The sequence below is a fragment of the Trachypithecus francoisi genome, unplaced genomic scaffold (assembly GCF_009764315.1).
Source record: "Trachypithecus francoisi isolate TF-2019V2 unplaced genomic scaffold, Tfra_2.0 Lachesis_group20, whole genome shotgun sequence".
NCBI lineage: Eukaryota > Metazoa > Chordata > Mammalia > Primates > Cercopithecidae > Trachypithecus > Trachypithecus francoisi.
This window is the reverse complement of record NW_022681466.1, coordinates 14,372,783-14,396,342: the sequence shown is the minus strand read 5'-3', so window position 1 is coordinate 14,396,342 and position 23,560 is coordinate 14,372,783. Positions and strand designations below refer to the sequence as shown.

Genomic DNA, 23,560 nt, shown 5'->3' with positions numbered 1-23,560 from the left:
CGTACACACACATGCATGCACACACACACATGGGTACAGGTAAAACCAAGGAAGTAGGAATAAGGCTGGTGGGTTGGCTGGATGCTCACGTCTAGGCTGCGATGCTCCACTGCGCTTTCACCAGATTTTATCATGGAGGCAATGGTGAAACACGCATGGGCTCTCCCTGCATTAGTCTTTAAAACTGCATGTAAATCTCTGCCGGGGCAACGGCTCACGTCTGTAATCCCAGCACTTTGGGAGGCTGAGACGGGCAGATCACGTAAGGTCAGGAGTCCGAAACCATCCCGGCCAACATGGTGAAACCCTGTCTCTACTAAAAATACAAAAATTAGCCAGGTGTGGTGGTGTGTGCCTGTAATCCCAGCAACTCGGGAGGCTGAGGCAGGAGAATTGCTTGAACCGGGGAGGCGGAGGTTGCAATGAGCCAAGATGGCGCCACTGCACTGGGAAGGAAGGGAGGGAAGAAGGGAGAGAAGGAAAGGAAAAAGGGAAGGAGGGAGGGAGGGAAGGAGGGAGGGAGGGAAGGAGGGAGGGAGGGAAGGAGGGAGGGAGGGAAGGAGGAGGGAGGGAGGGAAGGAGGGAGGGAGGGAGGGAGGGAAGGAAGGGACGCACTGCATATAAATCTCAATTATCCCAAAATAGTCACAAATAGAGGTCAGACACTAAATATCCAATGAAATGCTGGATGAAAAGATTTAAAATCTTTTCAGTTAAATGGGGGCTTTAAGTGCCTTTAACTGTCAGTGAACAGGAGCCCCATCCCCACCCCCTTCCTCGTGATGAACAAGAAGCCACGACCACCCCGTCTCTACTGCCCCTTCCTTCCCGGCAGGGGACACGTCTTTCTGCAACATCAGCACGTTTGGGGGCCTGCTAGACTCCTTCCAATGTGCGGAAAAACCAGCGCTCAGCAACGAACACAGCTGGGACTGTTTTCACAAACTCACTCACACGCTGACTGCCGGAGTCGCCACACTCCTGCCAATGCTGAGAACCAGCTGCAGCACCTTCCTCGCCGCGTTACTGGGAGGGTCACACACCGCGGGATGCCCGACCGCAGCCTTTGCTGCCGTGGCCAGTCTCAACACGGGAGCACCAAGGCAAGGCAGGGCGTCCAGAGCTCAGGGGCAGGGACCGTGTCCAGCCCCAAGGAGGGACGGGACTCCAGTGCCTTTCACTGCTGCCTCCTGGCCGGTGCTGAAGAGGCCTCGGGGCCCCACAGGGTGACCACCCCCAGTGAGACAGCGTGGAACAGGAACCCAGCTGAGCCAGGAAGACCGAGACATCTTTATCTGAAAGCAGCAGCTCCACAGTTGGAAAAAATGATTCCCAATGCTGAGGCCCTCAGTCCTCACATTTCCTAACAAGCTTTAAACAGAGAATCTTTTACCTTTGGCTGTTTTAATTTTGCAAGCTACTGGATAAGCAAGGTGCACTCCGGTGGTATTTATCAGAAAAGACTTATTGCCAGTTTAAAGGGATTTTAATGTGAAAAAATGATTTATATTATTTCACCTCATATTCAGGGTTCATAGAAACTTAAGTAATTTTATTACTGCTTCCCATGAAATGTCTTAGGTTGCAGTAAAGAACATCTAAAAGCTTATTTTTAAGTACAGATTTAACATAAGATTTTATTATATTTCAAAGTCTTACAATTACTGCCTTTGGGTAAATATCAGGGCAAAAATGTGACGACTTCCCGAAAAAATTATGAGGTTTTCTACTGACACTGAAGACAAAATAAGAGCAGCTTCAGGGACAGAGAAGAGCCTCTGAGCTCTCCTGCTGAATTCTCTCTAGTTTTAAAGGACCTGAGACAGAGAAAGACTTCTCACTACTTCAGGACACAGACAGCAGGCAGGCCACCACAAGCTGCAGAAGATGACTAGAAAGAATTGAAGGCATCATCTGAGCTCCTGCACGTGAGAGAGAAAACCAACTCCGCACCTGCACAGTCCCACACACTGCAGGGCTGACAGGAAATCCTCACCAGTCCCAGCACCCTTCCACCTGGCCCACTGGCCCCTGAGTCTGACAGTAACGGGAGCGTCAACGGCTCCCTCAACAGGTGCCAACTATGCTGAGCCTGGACACAGAGTTCCAGCAGCTCGAGCCCAGGAGGATGGGCCCACCCCATCACCAAAGGCCAACCTCACCCCTCCCTCTTTCTCAAAATGCTGCCTCTCCGTTCTTACCCTCTTAAAACATGTTCAGCATCTTATCTGTATCTGAAATCAAGACTCTCATCTTGAGACTGGTCCACCGTCTCAGCTGCCTACTTTCTGGGGTCCCAAGAGACTCAGGCCTCACTCCAGCCCAGCTCTGAGCCAAATGAAGTAGTCTGGTCCGCGCGGCAGCACTTGCTACCGCTCCTCACACCCAGAATTCACCCCAAACGCCACAGAGCTCCCTCTGGAGGAAACCAGCCATCTGTGATCAAGACGCACCCAGTCCTGCAGGCCCCATATCCAGCAAGGCCCAGGCGAGTGTGGCCGGGTGAAGCAGAGCTGACCACTGCTCGCAACAGCCCCTCCTGAGGCTCAAAGGTCACCTGGTGAGTGACCATCCCGCCACCACATTCTGGCCACCCTCACAGAACCCACTCTCTTTCACGTCTTCGGCGCGCAGCTGCCTGTACTCAGACCTGTCATCGGGCACCGTCCCACTCGCCTGCATCGCCCAGCAACCCCCAGCAGTGATGGCTGCAGCTCTGGGGATGCTTGGGGTGTGGGGACTTAACCCTGACTACCCTTCACACGCTGAAGCCACGGCCCTCCCCGACACCCAGAGACAGTAAGCTGCAGCTCCTGCTGCTGACGGGTGAGCTGACCAGGTGGCAGCACACAGAGGAGCATCGGGGAGACCAGGCCCCCCCCCACCTTCATGACAGGAAACATCAAAACGAGAAACTTACAGAGGCTGCTCTTCTGCAGTTTACATCCCGGTCAAACACCGCGGCGATCACCAGTGCGCTGTGAAAATGAGAAAGGATTAATTAAAAAGGAATCTGTAAAATAGTACAGACCACACAGTATCGACGAGAAAGCCTTTCTCTCACGACTCAAGCCCACTTGAGGTTCAGACATGCCCCGCAAGCAACATGCAGCTTGAGGCACCCAGACACTGCAAACAGACACATGTGACCCCTAAGACACCAGATGCCATGCGGGAGCTGGGGGTGGCTGACCCTGGTTCTAAGGAGAGCCACGAGACAGCGCACACCAAGGGCGCAGGATCAAAGAGCCGTGAGGACAGGGCCTGGGGGCAGAACGCACCTGGCCTGCTGTGCTGATGCCGAGTGGAAGGAGGGGAGGTCCAATGAACGAAAAGACAGAAATGGGGTGCCCTGGAGGACGACAACTGGCAGCGTTTGGGGGGTCGGGGGCGGTGGCAAACCAAGGTGGCTGACAGAAATGCCCCAGGGTAGGGGCTGTCCAGGTCCTGCAGACCACGCCGCGCACACAGCCTAACTCTGCAGAAACGCATGAGCACCCACCGTGCCCAGAGGGGTTTGAGGCCCTGCAGGCAGGGTATCTGGCGAAGGCCCCTTCCAGAGAGTGTCAGGAAACCCACCGCACCACACACAGATGCCAAGGCACTGCCTCCACGCGAGCCACACTCAGACAAGGCTTCTCCTGGCCCCCGTCAGACTCCTTGGGCCTCATTACGTCCTCTCGTGAGATCACCCAGCTTAGTTACTGTGAATAACCCAGAACGCTCTCATCGGACGCTGCACAGAACACAGAGGGTTTGGGGCAGGGCAGAGGACAATCACCCTTTCTAAAGAAGGCTTGAGAGATTGCGCCTCCTACCAGCCTAAAGGGAAAAGGTGGAAAACAGAATTTCAGACACGTGGAGATAAGCAGCCTCCACAGCCGCCAGCGCCTTCCAGGTTCCTGGTTTCCAGGTCTCCTAGGGGCCAAGTGCTCTGCCTCATTCTAGGGAAGTTGACAGACCTGAGCCATGGGGCAGGGCCCATGTCAACATGAAGGATGCCGGGGACACGCACAGGGGACAGTGGTGATGCCAGCTGTGCGTCTTCTCACCAGCTCTGCTGTTAAACAAGCTAAATGTGAAAGATACATCCAGCTGAGGAAAAGCGTGTGGGTTCCATTGCAGAGAGTAAGTACCGCTCCAGCCTGGCAACGCAGACACTGTCAGCACCACACCCTGACTCCCAGGGCGTGTGTGTGAGGCGCCGGCCCCACCAGCCACAATGTACGAGACGTCCCCGCCTGTTCTGCATCTCACACTGTCTGTCGCCCCAGACCCAGACTCACTGGCCTCACTCTCCAGGTTCACAGCATACCTCTCAGGCAAGGGGCTCCTGTATCCTCATGTTCTCTGCGCTCCTCCCTCCTCGGCCCCATGAGTCCCGAGGGTGTGGGCTTGGGGATGCTGAGCCAGGAGACCTACAAACTACAGCCACAGAGCTGAAACTCGGGCATTTATCAGAGAGAGCACTTGTCCCCCAACCTCCAGCGCTGTGGACAGGTGCCTGCTCCAGGCCCTGGAGATGGCCCAGAAGATGCCACAGAGCCTCGCACTCCTGACTCAGGTTCTGGGGCCACAGTCTCCTCCAGCATGTCTAGCATGGGGGGGTGGGGGGGGGGCGGGGGGCGGAGCTTGACAATGGGGTGCTGGGCAGAGACTGAAGGAGGCAGGAGAAATGGGTGGGAAGGTCCTATGGGTGGGAGTGTGTCTGAGTGAGCAGCCCACAGAGGTGAGCCCACAGCAAACAAGGAGGAGCAGGACAGCTGGCCCCACGGCCAGTTGAGAAAGTCCTCCCTGCGGCTGGACTCTGTACTTCCACATGCTAGGGCATGTGACTCGGGCCTCGTGACCAAGCGCTCTGCTGCTGGGGCTTCAGGGACGCCCAACCAACCAGGAGCCCTGGGAGAGGCCAAAGGTTGGGTGGGGCAGCAGCTGGATGGCCAAGAGGGCCTCGATTCTGGGGAAATGCCTGCAAGTCTCACAGGCTCTGCCTGAGAGGGAGCAGGAGGGAAGGGGAAAGAGAGAGGAGTGTGTGGTCACCGAGAACCACAATAAAAACAGAAATTTGTGGATGGAAAGGGTGGGAAATTAAACTAAAAATATAGTACAAACGTAGAAGCATCTTTGGAAATAAGAATGGCAAACAAAATTAAGCAAAACAGAAACAACACAATACAAACCACCAGGTGCATTTTCCATCCCAGTCAAGCTCAGACGCGCTGAGGCCCAGAGGAGGCCCCACAACACCACCAACACAGCCCAAAACACAGCCACCAACCACAGGCAAAGCCAGGAGGGCATGCAGGCACGGGGTACCCTGCGGCTCAAGCAGAGGGGCCCCTCCAGCCCCTGCAGCAGGCAGCAGGCCCGTTTCGGCTGGGAGCAAGAAGCTTCCATCCAGAGCGGGTGCAGGGCTGTCCGGAGTGGCCTAGCAGCTCTCCCCACCGGCTGCTCCAGCATCAGCACAGCCCAGACCCACGTTCCGGGACGTCCTCAGGATGCTGCAGAAGCTCCACACCCCTCGCCGGCAGTAAGCGGCCGAATGAGCTACGTTTACTCGGTTTAATCACTAACAACCACAGACCACCAATGGATACAGCCTTGATTTCACGTTTCAGAGAAACGCTTGCATACTGAAGGGACAGTCTGTGGTCTCGGTGTGGAAAGGCCTCCTTCTACCACAGGGTCACTTCTCAGCTCTGGCATGCAGACCGCCATCGGGCAGAGACAGACCCCAGCGTCCAGGCCACGGCAGCAAGCCCAGGTGGTTGCAGTGTCCAGCCAGCCTTGCAAACAAAAGCCAGGAACCAGAGCCAGAAAAAAAAAAAAAGAAAAAAAAAACCAGAAGGGGAATATCCCCAAGGGGAACAGGGTGGGAAGCTTCTGAGGGCTGGGGAAGGCCCTTCCCAAAAGCACTGGCCTCCCTGCCCTGAGGCCCTGCCCTGTGTGGCCACAGCCACAAACAAAGCCCAGAGCTATGGGAGTACACGCTTCCTTCCGAGTTCGCCTCAAGCCGTCCAAAGTCTACCCCTCGGCCAATCACTCACTCACAATGCAAGGATGGCCACACCACCGCCCTCTGCACCCTAGGGAGACGGCAACAACAAAGTCCCTCACGAACGAGTCACTGCTATGCTCAGACAGACCCTGCGTCTTCCCCGTCCAGCCCCTCCTGCTCCTGCAGACAGACAGATGGGCGTCACTGTGTGGGGAGCCTGCGGTAGGGGACCTGCAGTTCCTGCAGATGCCTCCGGGCCCAGCACCTCCCAAGACCACGGAAGCCCACCCGCTACCTGCCCTGAGGGCCTGGACGCCTACTCCTGTTCTCTACCTGCCTCCTCTGGCCAGATCCTTGGGGCATCCAGCAGCACACCCAGGTCTTTCAGTTCCTCCAGGTAAACAACAACAAAGTCCCAAGCCCAACCACCCTGGCCACAGCACATCTGTCCACACCCTTGTCTTCAGCAGAGTAACATCCTCCCAAAGATGGGGTGCCCCCTTCAAACACGTTCCTTTACGTGGCAAAGGGGAATTAAGGTCGGCAATCAGCTGACCCTAAGATGGGAAGAGGGCCCTGGATTATTCCTGCAGCCCAGCGGATGCGAAACACAGTGGCACACAGCAGCGGCCCTGGCCACACCTGTGCTCTATCTGCCTGTGGGAGGCAGAGGAAGGAGGATCCCGCGAGCCCAGGAGTTTGAGTCCAGCCTGGGCAACACAGCAAGACCCCCATCTAGACAGACTGATAAGTAGACAGGTAAGGAGGTAAATCCATACAGGAAGGGGGAAGGAAGGACGGACACAGGAGGCAGAAGAAAGGGTCACAGGCATAAGGTATGCGAAGGATGCAGCCAGACGTGGACGTGGCTGGCTGTGAAGGTGAATGAAGGGCCCATGAGCAAAGGAATGTGGGCAACTCAGGCAGGGAAGCAGAGTCTTCCCTTGAGCCCCCTTGAGCCTCCAGAAAGGATGGGAGACACCCAAGGAGACAGGTAGGCCTGTGACCGGCACCTCCGTCCAGTAACATGCCACTCCGCAACAAAAGGAAAGATCACTGGGATGAGTCTCAAGGGCGTTCTGCAAGTCAAAGAAGCCAGAATCAAACACCTATTGTGCATTTCGGTTTCTAAGACACCCCAGAAACGGTAAACTATCAGGACCAAAAGCAGATCAATGGTGGCCCAGGGTTGGGGAGCAGACTGGGGAGTTTTGGGGGGAGATGGACTGTCCTGTTTGGTGCTAGAGTTGTAGAACACAATCACATGCAGACTGAAGAAGCAACAATCACAGACCTGGGGAGACCAGCACAGAGGGAACTGGCAGATGTGTCTGCATCCCGGACCAGCAGTGCCAGAAGGGCTGACCCGAGCAATGGCCCCAGCAATGCTAGGCCCGGGGTGGGGAGGATGCACAGAGTGTCCCACCCTGGGACACTGTGAGTCTGTTGCTCACACAGGTGTGGACCGGCAGCTCTGAAATCACGTCAGATGCGTGACAGCAGAGCATGCTGCACAGGAGGCCCAGACGTGGCACGCGAAGGGAGGCCAGGAGGAAGCTGGGCTAGAGCCGATGTCTGTGCAAACGTGGACTGTGAAGAGAGGCACACGCTCAGCTACAGAGGAGGGAGGGAACCTAGAGGCAGCTGAGGCCAAGCCCAGTGTCCTGGATTCCAAATACCATTCTCCGCTGAGAGGATCTGAGATTCCTGGGAAGTGGTGGGTGCCAGGGCTGGGACAGGGGCAGAAAGATAAGCCACGTGCATCTTGTGGTGCCAGAAGGAAAGAAAAAACACTCAGGGAAAAAAAAACAAAAAAAAGAACAGGATCTTGCTGAAATGACACAGAAGCCAACCTGAAGTGGCCAAAGCTGGAGCAATTTCAGTAACATTAATAACAATAGTTAGTGTTAGATTATAACTCAAACAACATTAATAACAATAGTGTTAGAGGATAACCCCCAAAACAGGATGAGCACCCATGAGTCCAGACTGGCAGGAGCGAATGATGAAATAAAGCTGGGAAGGAACCAGGCTTCCCTAAGAACGAGCTGTGATCACTGAACGTCGGAGTGGGAAACAGGAACTAACCACCAGACCACAACAAGGTCCTTGGACAGAGCTCCGCTGGGGTGAAAACCGAAGGAGAAACAGCAGGATGCTGCACAGGCTTCGAGTACCCCCCAAGAACATTGCTAGTTACAGAGGAAAACACAGTCCCCTCAAGTGGAGGCACCTGGCAGGCCCCATCTTGACCAGGGATCAAGGTCTAGACCAAGCAGGAGCCGTCGTGGGGTGCTGCAGGCCCAGCACAGCACACGGAGGAGGGCAGGTCACCTCACATCGCTCGTTCCAGTAACGCACGAGAAAACATGACGGAGAGAGGGGCATCCTACAGAACACCTGGCCAGTCCTCTCTGGAGGTCTCAGGGTCAAATCCACAGGGGCGAAAGGCAGGCGGGCAGTGCCGGGCTTGGAGCGGGTGACAGTACCTGGTGCACATGGCTTCTGTCTGGGGTGAGGTCTCAAGTCTGAGAATACACTAAAAACCAATGAACTGTGGACCCTAAAGGGGTGAATTTTATGGCAGGTGAATTAATCTCAATAAAACCTATTTCTTAAGTGCCCAAACATCAAGAAAGACAAAGACTGAGAAGCCATCACAGAGCAAAGGAGGCTAAGGGCACAGGACCACCAGGTGCCATGGGGGGTCCCAGGCAGACTAGCCTCTTAGTGGCCTTTATCCCACACAGCACCTCCTGGCTTCCGAATGTGCGATGTTCACGTTGGAGAACGCCGTCGAGGGTCTAGAAAAACTCTACTGGTTTTGGAATTCTTGAAGTCTAAAATGAGTTCAGAATTAAAAGTTATTTTGGAAAGCAACTAATTATCTAAAGATCTTAAAAGATCCAGTATTAGTATCTGGGAAGCCTTCTGTTAACACTGCTTTCACCACTTGAAACTGAAAATTTTGAGTTTAATTTCAGAAAAACTCTATTAACAGAAAAGCACTCCCTTTTCCTCTCTACACTCTTTATAACAAACTACAGCCTAAATAAGAGAAAAATGCAGGTTTAAAATTAAAGGGAGCTCACGTTACATCAGCACGAACGTTTTAAGATCAGTCCTATTTCAACACATCACAATGGCTTTTGTTAACGAAATCTCAGAATCATTAAACTGATCAAGTCATATGAACGTGATCTTTTGATAACTAAAAGTTCTGTAACTGCAGCTGGGCACAGTGGTTCACACCTGTAATCCTAGCACTCTGGGAGGCCAAGGTGGGTGGATCACAAGGTCAGGAGTTCCAGAACAGCCTGGCCAACACGGTGAAACCCTGTCTCTACTAAAAACACAACATTCAGTCGGGGGTGGTGGTGTGCTCCTGTAATCCCAGCTACTCGGCAGGCAGAAGAACTGCTTGAACCTGAGAGGCATTGGTTGCAGTGAGCCGAGATTGCACCACTGCACTCCAGCCTGGGCGACAGAGGAAGACTCCGTCTCAAGAAGAAAAAAAAAGTTATATAACTGCTATTTTTTAACAACAAATGGCAGTTTATTCTAAATCTTTTCAGAATGCATAGAAATGTGTGTCATATTTACACACGAACAAGAGGTTCATTTTTTAAAACCCATAAAGCCACGTGTTCTAGGGAAAAATACTCATCAAGAATTTCTGGTTTCCTTTAACATTTGCCAGAAGAGGAACATAGGCTTACATCTTTATTGACTCTGGCTCCAGCCAGTAATACTGAAAGGTCACATTTTACACTGAATTCTTGAAATTTGCTATTTGTTTAAATTACTATATTTAAAGTATGGAACATTGATTAATGAGGAAAGAATGGAAGAAAGAGAAGAAACTTAAAATCATCTACCATCCTAACCAGGTCTAACCCTCTAAGGTCACTGTTGTTCAGTCCAGCTCAACAGCTCCTCTAAGGCAGCCAGACCAGCTGACACCAGGAGACACCAGGAGCTCCCGGCTTCCTCTCCCGGCAGTGCTCAGCAGTTTGGACAGAGACCACACGGCTGCGCAAAGCCACAGCCACACTGCCGGGCAGCTTACCTGAAGCAAGAGTGGTGCGGAGGCCAGCTTCTGGGGAGCCACGTGGGCTTCTGCAGGCAAAGCTGGCCTCGGGAGGAATGACCACAGCCTGGCCCACTTCCACTGAGCTGGCTCCCGCCATGAGAAGTCAATGTCACGATAGTTGCTGCTGTGTGTGTATTTTACCGAACCTCACAGAAAGTCGTAGGACAAATATAGCAACGCCTGAAAAACACTGCTTTTAACTAACTACAGACTCCCAAGCTAATTCAAGCGATCAACTAGATATGGACCTACAACAAATTGAACACTGTCCTGATCTGCACACTTATTAAAACGGCTCTAATTTTCTCATTCTCAGAACAAAACTGGCTCATTCTCAGAACAAAACTGGCTCATCGAGAAATAAATACAAACAGGTTTAATGATGCTGGTTAAATATAAATCTAAAAGCTCCTTCCTAAACGACGGCTCCAATAGGGCACCCAGCGTCCCACGTGGGCCTCCCAGTTTCCTTTGCAGGAACACCCTGAGTGAGCCAACACGTTCATCTCCCGTCCCCGGGAACCTGGAGAGACGCTGCGAGGCCGCGAGACGGACCGGCCTGTCTGCGCTGACACGCGCCCCAGGTGTCCCTGCCCGTTTGCTTTCGCTGGAGAAGTTTATGTGAAACTTCAGTAGGATTTCCCAACACAGAGAAATGGTCTGTGTCAAACAGAAAGGGATTCTCTTTCCTGTCCTTGTCAGGGGGAAGTGCACGCCTCGACCTGCCCCAAGCTCCGGGCACCTCATTTTCGGCAGGTACGGCAAAGTACAGACCTCACCCCAGCTCAAGTTTTCTTATTTATATAATATTTTATAGCAATAAAAAGCCAATTACACCGTTTTTACCTTAAGTAACAACAATTCTGTCATTTGAAAGTCAAACATTTTAAAAATATCAGACTAGTAATTTGTTAGCCATCCCTGTTTTTTGAAAGCTGCAAATCATATCTTCCTTCACGTAAAACTGGGCCTGCCTATGGCTGAATTCTCCTAACCGCCAAGAACCAAAGCTGACACTAATCCACACAGTGGTAAAATACGAGAAACTTTTTAAGTGGTTTTGAGTCACACCTGAGCTGATGTGGAGGCAGGATTTGCCAGGTTTCACGGGGTTAGGACTCTGGTCAGTAACGGCCACTTAACTTTTCTTGAAAAACAAGAGTTGTCTTCCCCTGGAAGCTGTGTCACTGAGAAAGGCCAGTGAGACAAGACATAGCTTTGAGCAATGCCTGCCATTTCCTGATTTTCCAGGACAATCCTGCCCCGAGGAAGAGATCTCGGATCTGCAGGCCTCGGCGGATCCTCCCTGGGCCACGTAGCTCAGCAGGTTTGCTCCAGGTGGAGGCCGAGAGTCAGAGGCTGCCCGCAGGCAGGGGAGGGCCCTGTGGTTGCCTGGGCGGAGCTGATGTCAACATGAGCTGCTTACAAAAGAGTTTCAGGTGAGGAAATCACTGGACGCACAAAGGCAACAGCAGCGTAGGGCTCGGCTTTCTTTTCCTTCTTGCAAATGAGATTGTGATTACTGGTTAGGAGGGATTTTGTAGATAACACACAACCACTCTGTCCCACTTTAACTTCACAGTGTCCCTGCCCCTGAATCGCACTCAGCTGGTCAGCGAAATCCATTCGCTACTCCAACAATTATCCCACCTCTGAAGCTACCTGTGTGCAACACTGAGGAAATCAGGTTTTCAAAACCAACGCTACCTTCAAAACATGAGAAAAGTTACCTGAGAAGCTCCTTTTGCTATTTATAAAACAGGGACAGTATACATCCACACCATGAGGTGGAAGAACAGTTCATCCAAAGTTTTTTTAGCAAAAAGCTAGGAAACAATTAGAAAAAGTGAGCCACCAAACCCCCGAATTGACTCTCAGAAGAGCCAGGCACCCGAGGAGTGAGGAGCGGCTGCTGCCCCCATTTCCCTGCGAAAATTACACTCTGATGCTCTGATCCCAAGCATGCACTGCTCCAGGACCCACCAAAGAGCTTGTGAAAGTTAGAGAAATCAAGATTGTATCACGTTCCCAAATTGACGGGCATAAAAGCTGGTAATTAAAATGTGGTCACTTATGACAAACCAAGGGAGGCAGATCTGGAAGGGCACACCCCAACCGATACCCGGGTGCGCAGGGCTCCTGGGCAGGGAGGCTCGCACCAGCAGCATCCCACACGCAGCCTGGCGCAGCCTGACTCACAGCCCGCCCGGCCGGATGCCTGGAGCCTGCCTGGGTCAGGGAGGGGCCCAGGTTCTCTAAGAACCCGTTGGACAAGCCCGACACCCAGGCCGGCGGGCATGGTTCCAAGGGCACCCTTGGGTCTGCGGCCGGGACGCACAGATAAAGGGGCGAGAGGGGCACAATGCCAGCTCCAGGCTAAGGCGTCAGAAGCCTGTGAGCTGCGAGCCCTGAGGCCCCAGCAGCTGCCGGCTCGGTGTGCGCAGTGCGCACAAGGGAACCCGGGAGCCATGGTGGAGCCCCACGAGATCAAAGCCAAGTGGGACCCAGGCCAACGCCAGCCACGCCACACGCCGGGGAGGACCTCACTGTGTAGTCCAGGCTACTCTAGAAACTCACGTCCTTCTTCAAGCCTGCAGCCCACGGTACGTCCTACAGTCCTTCAGGCCTAACCCAGAAACTCAGGAGTCCCAGGGCCCCCCTTTTGCACGCCCCGCCCAACGTGCCCCAGACAGAAGTCACACCCCGACCACACCTCCCACCGTGGGACCCCCACACAACCCCCGGGAGTACCTCCACAGCACCATGGGCTCAACCCCACACCCAGCTGGGCAGACCACGGCCATGCCAGTGCCGGTCCACACGCGGCAGCTGCTCCAGAAGAGGAGCCCCGGTCAGGACCCTCACGGGGCCTAAAGGAGCCTGTGCAGGGGCGGCTCAAGGGGCTCCGAAGTGAGGAAGATGACCCTGGAGCAAAACGGTCCCCTGTGGAAACTGTGCAAGAGAACAGGAACCCAGCCCGGAAGGTTCATGCCTGAGAGAGAGCGAACAGATCACCGAGCAACCCCAGCCTCTGTGAATCGGGCCTAGGAATAAGCGAGCAGGTCACCGAGCGGCGCCAACCTCCTTCACGAAGCACAGGCCCGCCTGCACCAGGACTACCGACTGGCTGGCCCCCAGCCTTCCACACCCACACCGAGGCCAGGCTCCACGCACATCGGCAGGTTTTTATAGATATTTTACTCTGGAACGATGAGGTCTAACGTTGCCAAAGGCAGAAGTTATTAATCTGCCTGTCCAGGACCTTCAGTAAGAACTTTCTTGCTCGTGGCTTTTCTCTCCGGCCCCAGCTGAGCTGCGAGCCCTGTCCAGTAGTGGGGACTTTACTTGTTTGGATGGTTCCGCCTACAACTCTCCAAAGTCAGCACCTGATCTGGAGACTCTCATTACAGTCACCCTCCAGTGGGATCAGCTTTCCCCCAAAACAGAGAACCAATGAGTTATGGCCCCCATGCGGCCCTGGGTTCCGTGCCCACCTAGACGCCCTCCCAGGTGAGTGGGGGTTTTGCCTCACCCCTATCTCCTGTGCCAGCCCTCAGCCCTGGCCCTGCCCCTCCTGTGACACTGGACCAGAGAGTTCCTCCCAGGAAGAAGGGCAGGCCCAGGTTCCAGTGACGTTGACACACTTAGACAAAATATGAGGCTGGAAAGGAAATCCGTGAGGATTTTCACTGTGAAATGGGAGCCACCATCTGAGGAGCCGGATTCAGCCGCAAACGTCACCCGTCTGAATCACGGGTCTTTCCAGGGCCTCAGAGAAGGTGGTAAGGAGCTTTTCAGCCACGAGGCAGCGCCGAGCCCCGGGCCAGGGCCTGGGTCTGCTGCCCAGACGGGCCTGGCTCAGAAGCTGTCGGCCACAAGGTGCCGGACAAGTGTCTTCAGTGCTGTCCTGACTTCCTCAGTGAAACTGGAATGCGGTGGCACCTGCCCACCTCGCAGGGTTGCTAAGGAAACTGAGTGAGGTATCAGTGTAAGTTTTCTCATTCTGTGACTATTCATATAAACAGTAAGAGAAATTTTTTTGCTTTCACTGCCTAGTTGCAGGATCAACTTCCTAAAAGTGCAGGAGCAGGGCAAGGAAGTAACAGGAAGAGCCTTTCCTGAGGCTGATCACACTCAAGAGCTCCCGCACACAGACAGCAGGGCTGCAGGCCGGCACCGGCACGTGGCAGGGCCTCAGGAGCTCAGCAGGGGCCCAAAGCCGGGCCCCTCCGTCTTTCCATCTTCTCTGCTCCACTCTGCAAGGTACTGCTCCCTGAAGACCACCAGCAGCCAAGTCCCTGCCCAGCAGCGCCACCAGAGTGGCCACTGGGGACAGCAGCGGACAGAGGCCACACCTGCTCCCAGCCACCCCAGACCTCCCTGACCTCAGGTAAGCCACACTCTCCACAACACACTGGCCAGCACCAGCACCCTCCAGCCACGCTGCTCTCCTCTGAAGAGGAGCAGGACAGGAGGGATGTGCATGTTCACAGCTGCCTCGGGAAACACAGGGCCTCCCTGGATAGGAGGAGGACCCTTGGCTCCTCTCAGGCTGATGCAAGAACCTAGACTACGAGATGCCGGCCACGTGCTGCAGGCCCAGGAAAGTAACAGGGTTGAGCTCCCTCTCTGGCACTCCTGAGTACTTGGTAAGATGGAACAGCAGTGGGCAAGAACAAGAGAAAGTGCCTGTCACCAAGACCCTTCGGAGCTCATGCCAGTGTGTGGCTCACGAGCTGCTTGTCGGACAGAGCCAGTGGCACCTCCACCCGGGGGGTTCACTGCGGGTGCTCACGGGGTGTGGGGGGCAGAGGGGACCCAGCACTTCAGCCTGAGCCTGCCACCAGGTGCATCTACCACCGGCGCCCCATCCGCCCAGACCAAAGGAGCAGCCCTTCCGGGTGGAAGCCGCGGACGCTGCATCCCGTGACCCCCACAGGGGCTGAAGTCAGCTTCCCCAGTTCATTTCCTAGTGAAAGTTGTCGGATGAAGTGCGGGTGTGAAACCTCGTGATGATTCAGCCATGGGCTCACACGCCCATGACGGACAGTGACACCGAGTCGCCTTCCTCGGTGTCCCGCCTCCAGCTCCTTCATGCACAACAAGAAAGGAAGCGCCTGCCTTCTTCAGCACAAAAGAACTCATTTCAGTCCACAGGCAGGTACAAAACCAGCGTACATGGCTGGATTGAATCCAATCATTTCCAACGCTGGGGGCACATCTGTTCTGCACCTTTCCTCAGCAAAAAGTATCAGCTCCTGAAAGTCGCTGGTACCAGACACCACCACGGGGCTCGGCCGGATGCATGCACTGGACACGGAGGCAAGGCCCCACCCGCTGCAGGCCGCACAGCTTCTGAGGTTCTGGTGACCACATGAAACCTGCTGGCTTCAGTTCTTTCATCAAGAAGCCAGAGGTAAAAAATGGCTTCCTCCCTCCCAGAGGTTCTGAAGTGTTCACGGACATCTCAGAGGAGCTGAAGTCTGGCATGCCAGCGAAGGCTGTTGCTACTGAATATTGTCTCAAGTGCTGGTCCACAAAAACACAAAATCCAGCTCCTCAACAAAAACAAACACTGTCTAAAGACTTCCATGTCCAACATGCCTGCCGTATTCCAAAGGAACTTGAAAGGAGATAGAGACAGGAATTCGCCTCTCGGTAAGACCCATGACTGCAGGGAGTCGCACAGGCGATTCCCGTGCCCCACTTCACTTGCTTCCTCCCACGCCACCCAGGGTGCCTCCACCTGCCCCCAAGAATCTGCTGCCTGCAGGGTGGCCAAGACCTCCAAAATGTTCCTCCCACACACTTCCGTTCTGCTGGCTCCTCCAAAGAAAAGGAACTTGACCTCTGAGCGGTGGCTTTGTCACAGATCCTCTGGTCAAGGAATTTCACCTGTTCGTGAGCATCTGCCATGCACACCTCTCGCGGGGGAGACAACACAAGGTGCCGTCAGGGGACACGGCGCGTCCGAGGCGCCTCGACGAATGGGCCTACCTGGAGATGGCAGTCACAAAGGGCTTCAGCTCCTGAGGCTCGTAGGCACGCGCAAAGGCCCAGCACACATAGCAGGCGGCGTCCCTGACATTGGTGCCCACGCTGCAGGAACCCCGCTTCTCGTCGTAAGTCAGCGCCTTCAGGATCACAGCAACAACTGGGCAAGGAAAAGAGAAAAGATGGTGAGGAGCAGACCACACGGGCAACGCGTGAGACTTCAGAGAAGCAGGACTCAGGGCCGGAGCGCGGCCATGGCGCCAGATGAGTGAGGCACACAAGCCACGTGGAGCTCACCCAGAGGCTTGGGGCTCCTGTGAGAGCCATGGCCTGGTCAGAAAACAGGCCTCCGAAAAAAAGACGCATGCCCACCAACTCAGATCCAGTGAAAGGATTTTTTAAAAGTGACATGAAGAAGCAAAAGCTCCTTCAGAACAGCACACAATGCCACCCGGGGGTCTGCTGAGTCTGAGGAGACTCAAGGAAACGCAGCTCCCACCAGGCAGGGAGGAAGAGGAGTCACTGGTTCAGGGGAGGGAGAGGTGCCACCAGTTCAGGGGAGGGAGAGGTGCAGATGTCGGGCAGCGCCTGGAGTCGTGCTGTCACGGCAGGTCTGGCGTGAACCAGGATGAAAATGCAAAGCTGGCCGTGGCACCTTCGGTGCTGCCTTCAGGAACCATCTGTGCAGGGTTCCTATGCAAAACAGCTATGTAGGGAAATCCGAGGTAGGTGTGGATTATCCTTCTGGCTCCATTTGAAAGTGGGTTAATGAGTAATGTGATATCACACCCGTGTGTGATTTCATTTATTTCTTATTTTTTTGAGACAGGGTCTGGCTCTGTCTCCCAGGCTGAGCACAGTGCCACAATCTTGGCTCACTGCAGCTTCCACCTCCCAGGCTCAAGCGATCCTCCCTCCTCAGCCTCCCGAGCAGCTGAGACTCTAGGCATGCCACCATCACACTCAGCTACTTTTTAAATTTTCTGTAGAGATGGGATCTCGCCATGTTGCCCAGGATACACATCATTTTTTACGTAGACACGAGAGGATTTTAGGACATGTGGTGTAAGTCTATTGGGATGTTCCAAGGAGCTCAAGTTTTACTGTATTTGCTTGATTTATTAGGTTCACGTATTTCAAGTGCTTTGGAATAAATACTTGAGATCAACTGCTGAACAAAGAAAACGGAACACAGCTATGAAGCCAGCAGTGGAGACCCACGGAGCCAGGAGGAGCACCCAAGCCCCCAACCCAGCTCCGCCACCCGGACAAGCACTCCTCCCCAGGAGGCCCTCGTGCTGAAGCACCCACACACCAGGGCCTCACTCAGGGCTCTGCACACAACCCCTCCATGCACACGCTGTCTGTACACTTCACACCCACCAATCGAGTTCACTAACACCACACACAGTCTGAGAAAAGGCACTCCATGGCCGGGTGCGGTGGCTCAAGCCTGTAATCCCAGCACTTTGGGAGGCCGAGACGGGCGGATCACGGGGTCAGGAGATCGAGACCATCCTGGCTAACACGGTGAGACCCCGTCTCTACTAAAAAAATATGAAAAACTAGCCGGGCGTGGTGGCGGGCGCCTGGAGTCCCAGCTGCTTGGGAGGCTGAGGCAGAAGAATGGCGTAAACCCGGGAGTTGGAGATTGCAGTGAGCTGAGATCCGGCCACTGCACTCCAGCCTGGGCGACGGAGCAAGACTCGCCTGTCTCAAAAAAAAAAAAGAAAAGGCACTCCAGGCATGGATATATGAGAGGCTGGTTATTTGCACATGCAACTGTCATCAGATACGTTATCTCCCAGAAGAAGGCACCTAGAAATGATCTTAGGCAAAATACCATAAGCAACAACTGTAGGACTATGAATATTATATGCAAATTTCCCCTTTGACTTTTTGCATCTAAGGATCTTTATGGTCTATAAAGAGCAATAAAAATGGATGTTTCTGCACAGTTTATTTTATATACATATGGTGATTACTTTTAACAAGATTATCAGTTATACATTTATTAAAACTACATAAAAATGAACTTTCTTCAAAACAGAAAGTTCAAAGATACCATGGTATCAAGGATGTGAAATTCGCCAGAGTGAGGAGCTGGGGAAACTGCCTCCTCTTAGCCCAGCCACAACGCAGGGCACCGTACACAAAGGCCCAGGGGAGCGGCAGGACATTCCAGGGTCCCCGCCAGACACCAAGGTCTCCCCAGCCTACCTGGGACCCACCCCTCTCCAAGCCTCATTTCCTCAGGACACTCCACCTGGATGTGCTGCAGGCTTCTTCAAGCCCAGTGCCCACAGCAGAGGTGTCCTCTGGTGTGGTGCCCATACCCACGGCCAGCCCTCCCCTTGGGTGCAGGGCTGGCTCCTCCTCACTCCTCCACATTCAGACACTGCGCCATTCCCAGAGCCCACCCCAACTGCGGCAGTCATGCCTCCACAGGACCCAACGGCTCCCTCCCACCGTGGTCAGACCACCACCAGCTCTCACCCCAGGACCCCACAACACACCCTGGAAGGCTCTGCATGGCCACACAGGGCAGCTCCGCGTTCCGTCTCTCAGCCATGACTCCCTCCTGCAAAGCACTTCCTGGAGCCTCCTCCACCTGGGGGCCCTGTGCTTTCCAAGGCCCTCCTCACACAGGTCAGAGCTGGCAGCACCATCACCGGTGGGAGGCACTGAGAGTAACGGCCAGTGCGGCCATCAATCTGCAAACCAGAAACTGCTGGATGATTTGCAAGAGTATCTCTCACTTCTTGTAAATGTCGAACGTCTTCCTTCTACAAAGTGAAAGAGTGAGGATCACGGAATGCGTGTGAGACGTGAAACCAAACAAGAGGACGACTGTGCGAGAGAAAAAGCCACTGACTCTAACAAGCAGGTTCAAGATGATTATCTCGATCTGAACTAAACCAAGTCTGTAATACCCAAAAGGCCGTCAGTTGTTTGCCCTGCAACGTCCACTCTGAGCCTTCTCTACGGCTCATGTTCACTTTCTGTGCTAACAGGGCAGCCTGTTCGTGGCCAACACACATCAAAACTAACAGGCTGTGGCACCTCCAGGAGGAAAAATGTGGCACAAATGTGGCATCCCTGCCAGTCCAGGTCCCCAAGGGCAGCCACTGCAATGCCACTCCAGGGCACAAACGTGGTGTCCCTGCCAGGCCAAGTCCCCAGGGACAGCCACTGCAACGCCACTCCAGGCAGCCCCAGGCACGACCACCCAGCAACTCCACTGCCTCGGGCATCTGGGTGCAAACCGCTGAGTCCCAATTTATCCATCCACTGGACAGAACCAATTCCCAACAGACAACCACGAGTGGCAGTGGCCAGCGTGGCCATTGGTCTCAGGCCTCCCCCACGCCCAACGTGTGCACCTGGACACTGCTTGGCAGCCCAATGAGAAGCCCCCAAGGGAGGACACAGACCCCCCACCCCAGGCCACTGAGGCGTTGCGGGAGCTGATCCCGCCACACTCCCAGGACCTGACCTGGGTCGGGGAGCCCAGGTTTCTGTCCCCAAGTCCGTGAGAGCTGGTTCTCTTCGGCACCAGTGTAGTCAGCTGCTGGGATGAATCAGCCACCCAGAGACAGCTGTGCAGACACGACGTCCACTAACAGGCATCTGGGCCAACACACACGCAGGCCTCCCTTCAGTCTGACCAGCACTTCCTGCTGGAAACTGATGGCGGAGGAGGTCCGGCCAGAGGCCGACCTGGCTGCTCCTGTCTTAAGGAGAAGAGGCCGGTTCCTGAGAGGGCTGTGGGTGGCCACGCACACTGGGCCGCTCTCCCCAGCTGTGGACAGAGTCGCAGAGGTGTGGGCTTCCCGCTGCCCTCCGTGTTCCCAGGGCTGAGTCCCAGCAGCAGAGAGCAAAGTCCACCTCAGCTTCTGGGGCCGCTGCCCGGGGCAGTGCTGCTACAGGCATCCAGAAGCGCCCAGCCGGCCTCCCTCCAGGCCAGGCCACGGCGCAAAGTCCTGGGGCCATTCACCCTCCTGCTGCTCAGAAACCTCCAATCCTGTTCCATGACACCCACAACAGACGTCAGGGCCCCACACGCCAGCACATGTGAAGCGGCAGCTGCCAAGGCCTGGCTGCTGACGACATCCCGGGGAGCCCTAGAAGCTGAGGATGCTTCTCCTCGCAGGTCCCTGGAAAGGAATCTAATTTGCACAAAGTAAAACAGCTTGAGAGGGTGTGAGATGATCAATGTTCTTAACCAGAACAGAAAAGCCAAGCCTCTTGGCTCTGATTCATCCTAGGGTGGTAGGGGCTACATCCTGGGGTGAAAAACGGAGTGAGGCCTGCTTCTCCTGCTCAGGATAAAGAGGAAGCCTTGGGCTGCCGGCTCTGACATCTCGGGACCCCGAACACAAGGGGCAGGCCAGCCTCGGTAGCCAGGCACCTGGGCGACCACAAAGCTGGGGGAGGGGCATGTGGAACAGAAACTCCTCTGCCATAAACTTTTATATAAAGTGATTATCAGAAAAAAATTTCAAAAACAACTCTTTCCAGATTCAACAGGTTTAAAATAAGGAAACTATCTAACAGCTCTGAACAAAAACCTTTCTCATGGTTCCAATTACACACAGCAAATGCATGTCGAGTATAGAACATACCCCAGGAGGCTTCCTTTTGGCAACCCAAGCCCAGCCATGTAATTTAAAAACCCTTCTCTCTAGACAGCTTGTCATTTGTTGAACACCAATCGCCTGAGGAAAAAGCAGCCTCCAGGTGACAGAAACAACTTAACCCTCAGAGCACCACAGTCCCCACTGCAGTATGCGACGCCAAGGGGCAGAAGGGATGCAGGCATTCTCTGCAAAGGCAGAAATAACCCCTCTACAAAACATCGCCTTCTGATAACTAATGAGGCTTTACTAATTTTAAAAACAAACGTCACTTCTAGGCATAAACTGCTTCGTGCTGGACTCCTGCAGACACAGCTGGTGCAGACTGCATCGCCCTGTCAGGCCTTCCCATTTCGGCACTGGGCGGTGAGGGCTAGGCACAGCACAGCGAGTACCCCCACGGCACAGACAGCCCGCCACATCCTCTGCGAGGAAGGCGTGGGACCGTGGGCACCTCCCACATAGCCCAGAGGGGGTGGCTGTGGGCAGGGGGTGTCTCCCTGACTGCTCGGGCCCCTCCAGAGCACTGAGCCACCCTCCCACAACGGGGCTGATGTGGAGGGACTCTCGGCCTGAAGCCTGCGGGTGCAGAGCCCGAGCGCAGGAAGCGCAGCTCCCAAGGGCCATGCGGCCGTCCCTGCAGACCTTCCCTTCAGCACCAGCACACACAGCCATGGCTCCTGTCCCAGAAATGCAGTTCAACTTGCTCAGAAAAAGAAAATGCCAGGGTTGAATTTGCCAGGGGACAAGAGGCAGTGATGGACAGAACACCTGGTTCCACTGACATCTGGGTTTCCAGTTCCCACAGGATGTGGTAGAGAAGCCATCCCAGAGGCCCTCAGCTGCCTGCAGAGAGCAGCAGCTGGCCTCACGTCTGCCGCACCTGCCACGCTGCACAGCACAGACTTGGTGCTCGGCCTGCCCCGGGGCGCAAGGAGCCCCACCCACCAACAGGAGCAGAACCCCACTGTCCCCACGGTGCCCAGGGGAGGGATGCTCCCAGCATCTGCCTGTGCTGCTGGGGGTGAGTACCCAGAGATGCATCACCTGCCCTGCTCTCCCCCACTGCCCCAAGCACACGACCCCCCGCCTCGGTGGATCACGCACCAAAAGCCCCAAGCCCACTCTTTCCACAGGAAAGTCACCCGGCCACGCTGGCCCAGCAACTCTCCCCACCTGTGCCTGTGAACTGAAACCCCACCTGCCACCACCCACTGTGCAGCGTCTAAGAGTCAAGGACCCTTTGTCAAGGTGCTGGGGACAGTCACGAGTCCCCACCACACGGAGGCACGCAGTCCAGGCCAGGTGTATGACACACCCTAGCCAACACGAAGACACAGAGCCCGGGTCACCCAACTGTCACCAAGCTCAGATTCTTACAGTTGTTAAAATAAGAGCACAGAACGTCTCTGCTGTGAAAGGCCGCGTCCCGGAGAGCACAGAGAGCCGGCACTCATCTGTCTGGCGGCGGCGAGGAAGCCCCAGGCTGGGCACCCGCAGGCCACAGCAGCTTCTCTGTTCTCTGCACTGCATTTGTTTCTCCACGAAATTAAAAAGTTCGACGCTTCAAAGAGCCCTGGAAGCACAAGTGAAGCTGGTGAATCACACAAGAGATGACTCGTCTCTCTCTAAGAAAGTCCCAGGCCACAACACAGACGGCAGCCATGCCGCAAACCTCCTGGGGAGCGTCCACAGCGGGCAGCTCCCTTCCCTGGGAAGACGGCTCCTAAGAACACCGGTTAAGAACTTCCAGCACCGAAACTGTAAATGCTGCACCCAGTGAAGATGCTTTTGCATTTAATCCTGAGGGTGTTAACTCACTCAGCCACCACATCGGACCGCCACTGTGAGGCGTGTAAAAGGCTCAAGAAGCACAACTCCATAAAAGCCTCCGCGTGAAAACTAGACAGGACTGAACTGGGCCCCTGCTGCCCTCTCTGCCCCCTTCACCCACCTCTACTATCAGGCAGCACCTCCTACTCCTCTCCAGGTTCCTCACCAATCCTGCTCTCCCAACAGGATCTGAGGCTGGCTACATCAGGAGCCAAGTGCTGCTTCCCAAGGAAGCTCACAGTCTGAGCCCAGGGAAGGCGCCCAGTCCCTCCAGGGGTCAATGCTGGGCTCAGGGGCGCTGACGAGCAGACTTTCGGGAGGGCACTGGGTACAAAGACTGCGTCCCAAGCACTGCCCCCCAACCGGCACCCTCCCCGCTCACACTGGACCACACTGCCTGGAACTCCACTAGCTCACTACTCGTACACAGTCGGTGCAACCTTATTGTGAGTGAGTGCTTCTCTCCCGGTCTTTCTCCAAGAACACAGATCATTTGCAATTTTTAAGAACTGCTTAAGCCATCGCTCTTGGAGAGCTTTCCCTGGGACCTGGCTGGAGCACAGTCACCTTCATCACTGAAGGGTCCTGTAGAGACACCGCTTGGCCTCCATGCTGCGTCCAGGGCTGGAGGCCACAGCACCTCCAGGTTCCAGGCACACAGCACAGTCTAAAGCTCTGGGAAGAAACGCTTCTCCTCCTCCTGGGGGCATCTGCCACCCAGCTGCAGCCAATGTGGTGAAGCAGTGGTCTGAGGACAAAGGCTGGACAGACGCAGGCACCACGAGGAGGGCGGGGCCAGCACACCGAGGTCTGGTTCCCACAGCGTGCTTGGTCCCTGGGCTACTGGAAAGCAACACAAAGAAATTACGATCCAATCCTCCTATCTTCACTTTTTTAAGCCTCCCAAGAGAGACGTCAAGAGGTCAACACAAAAGGTAGTCAGCTCCATTCCACCCAGCAACCCTCTCCCCAGCCACTCCGCAAGAACAAGGAGAACAAGGAGGG

At 54.8% G+C, this 23,560-nt stretch overlaps 1 protein-coding gene across 2 annotated transcripts in view; it reads right to left on the bottom strand.

Annotated features, from left to right (window-relative positions):
• Window positions 1-23,560, bottom strand: part of TBCD (tubulin folding cofactor D) — a 186,260-nt gene that overhangs the window by 53,319 nt on the left and 109,381 nt on the right. For both annotated transcript variants that reach the window (XM_033181724.1, XM_033181725.1), the window contains exons 14-15: window positions 16,089-16,245; window positions 2,921-2,978 (exon numbers count right to left, since the gene is read on the bottom strand). In XM_033181724.1, the coding sequence (XP_033037615.1) occupies window positions 2,921-2,978; window positions 16,089-16,245 (215 nt within the window). The remainder of the gene's footprint in view (window positions 1-2,920; window positions 2,979-16,088; window positions 16,246-23,560) is intronic.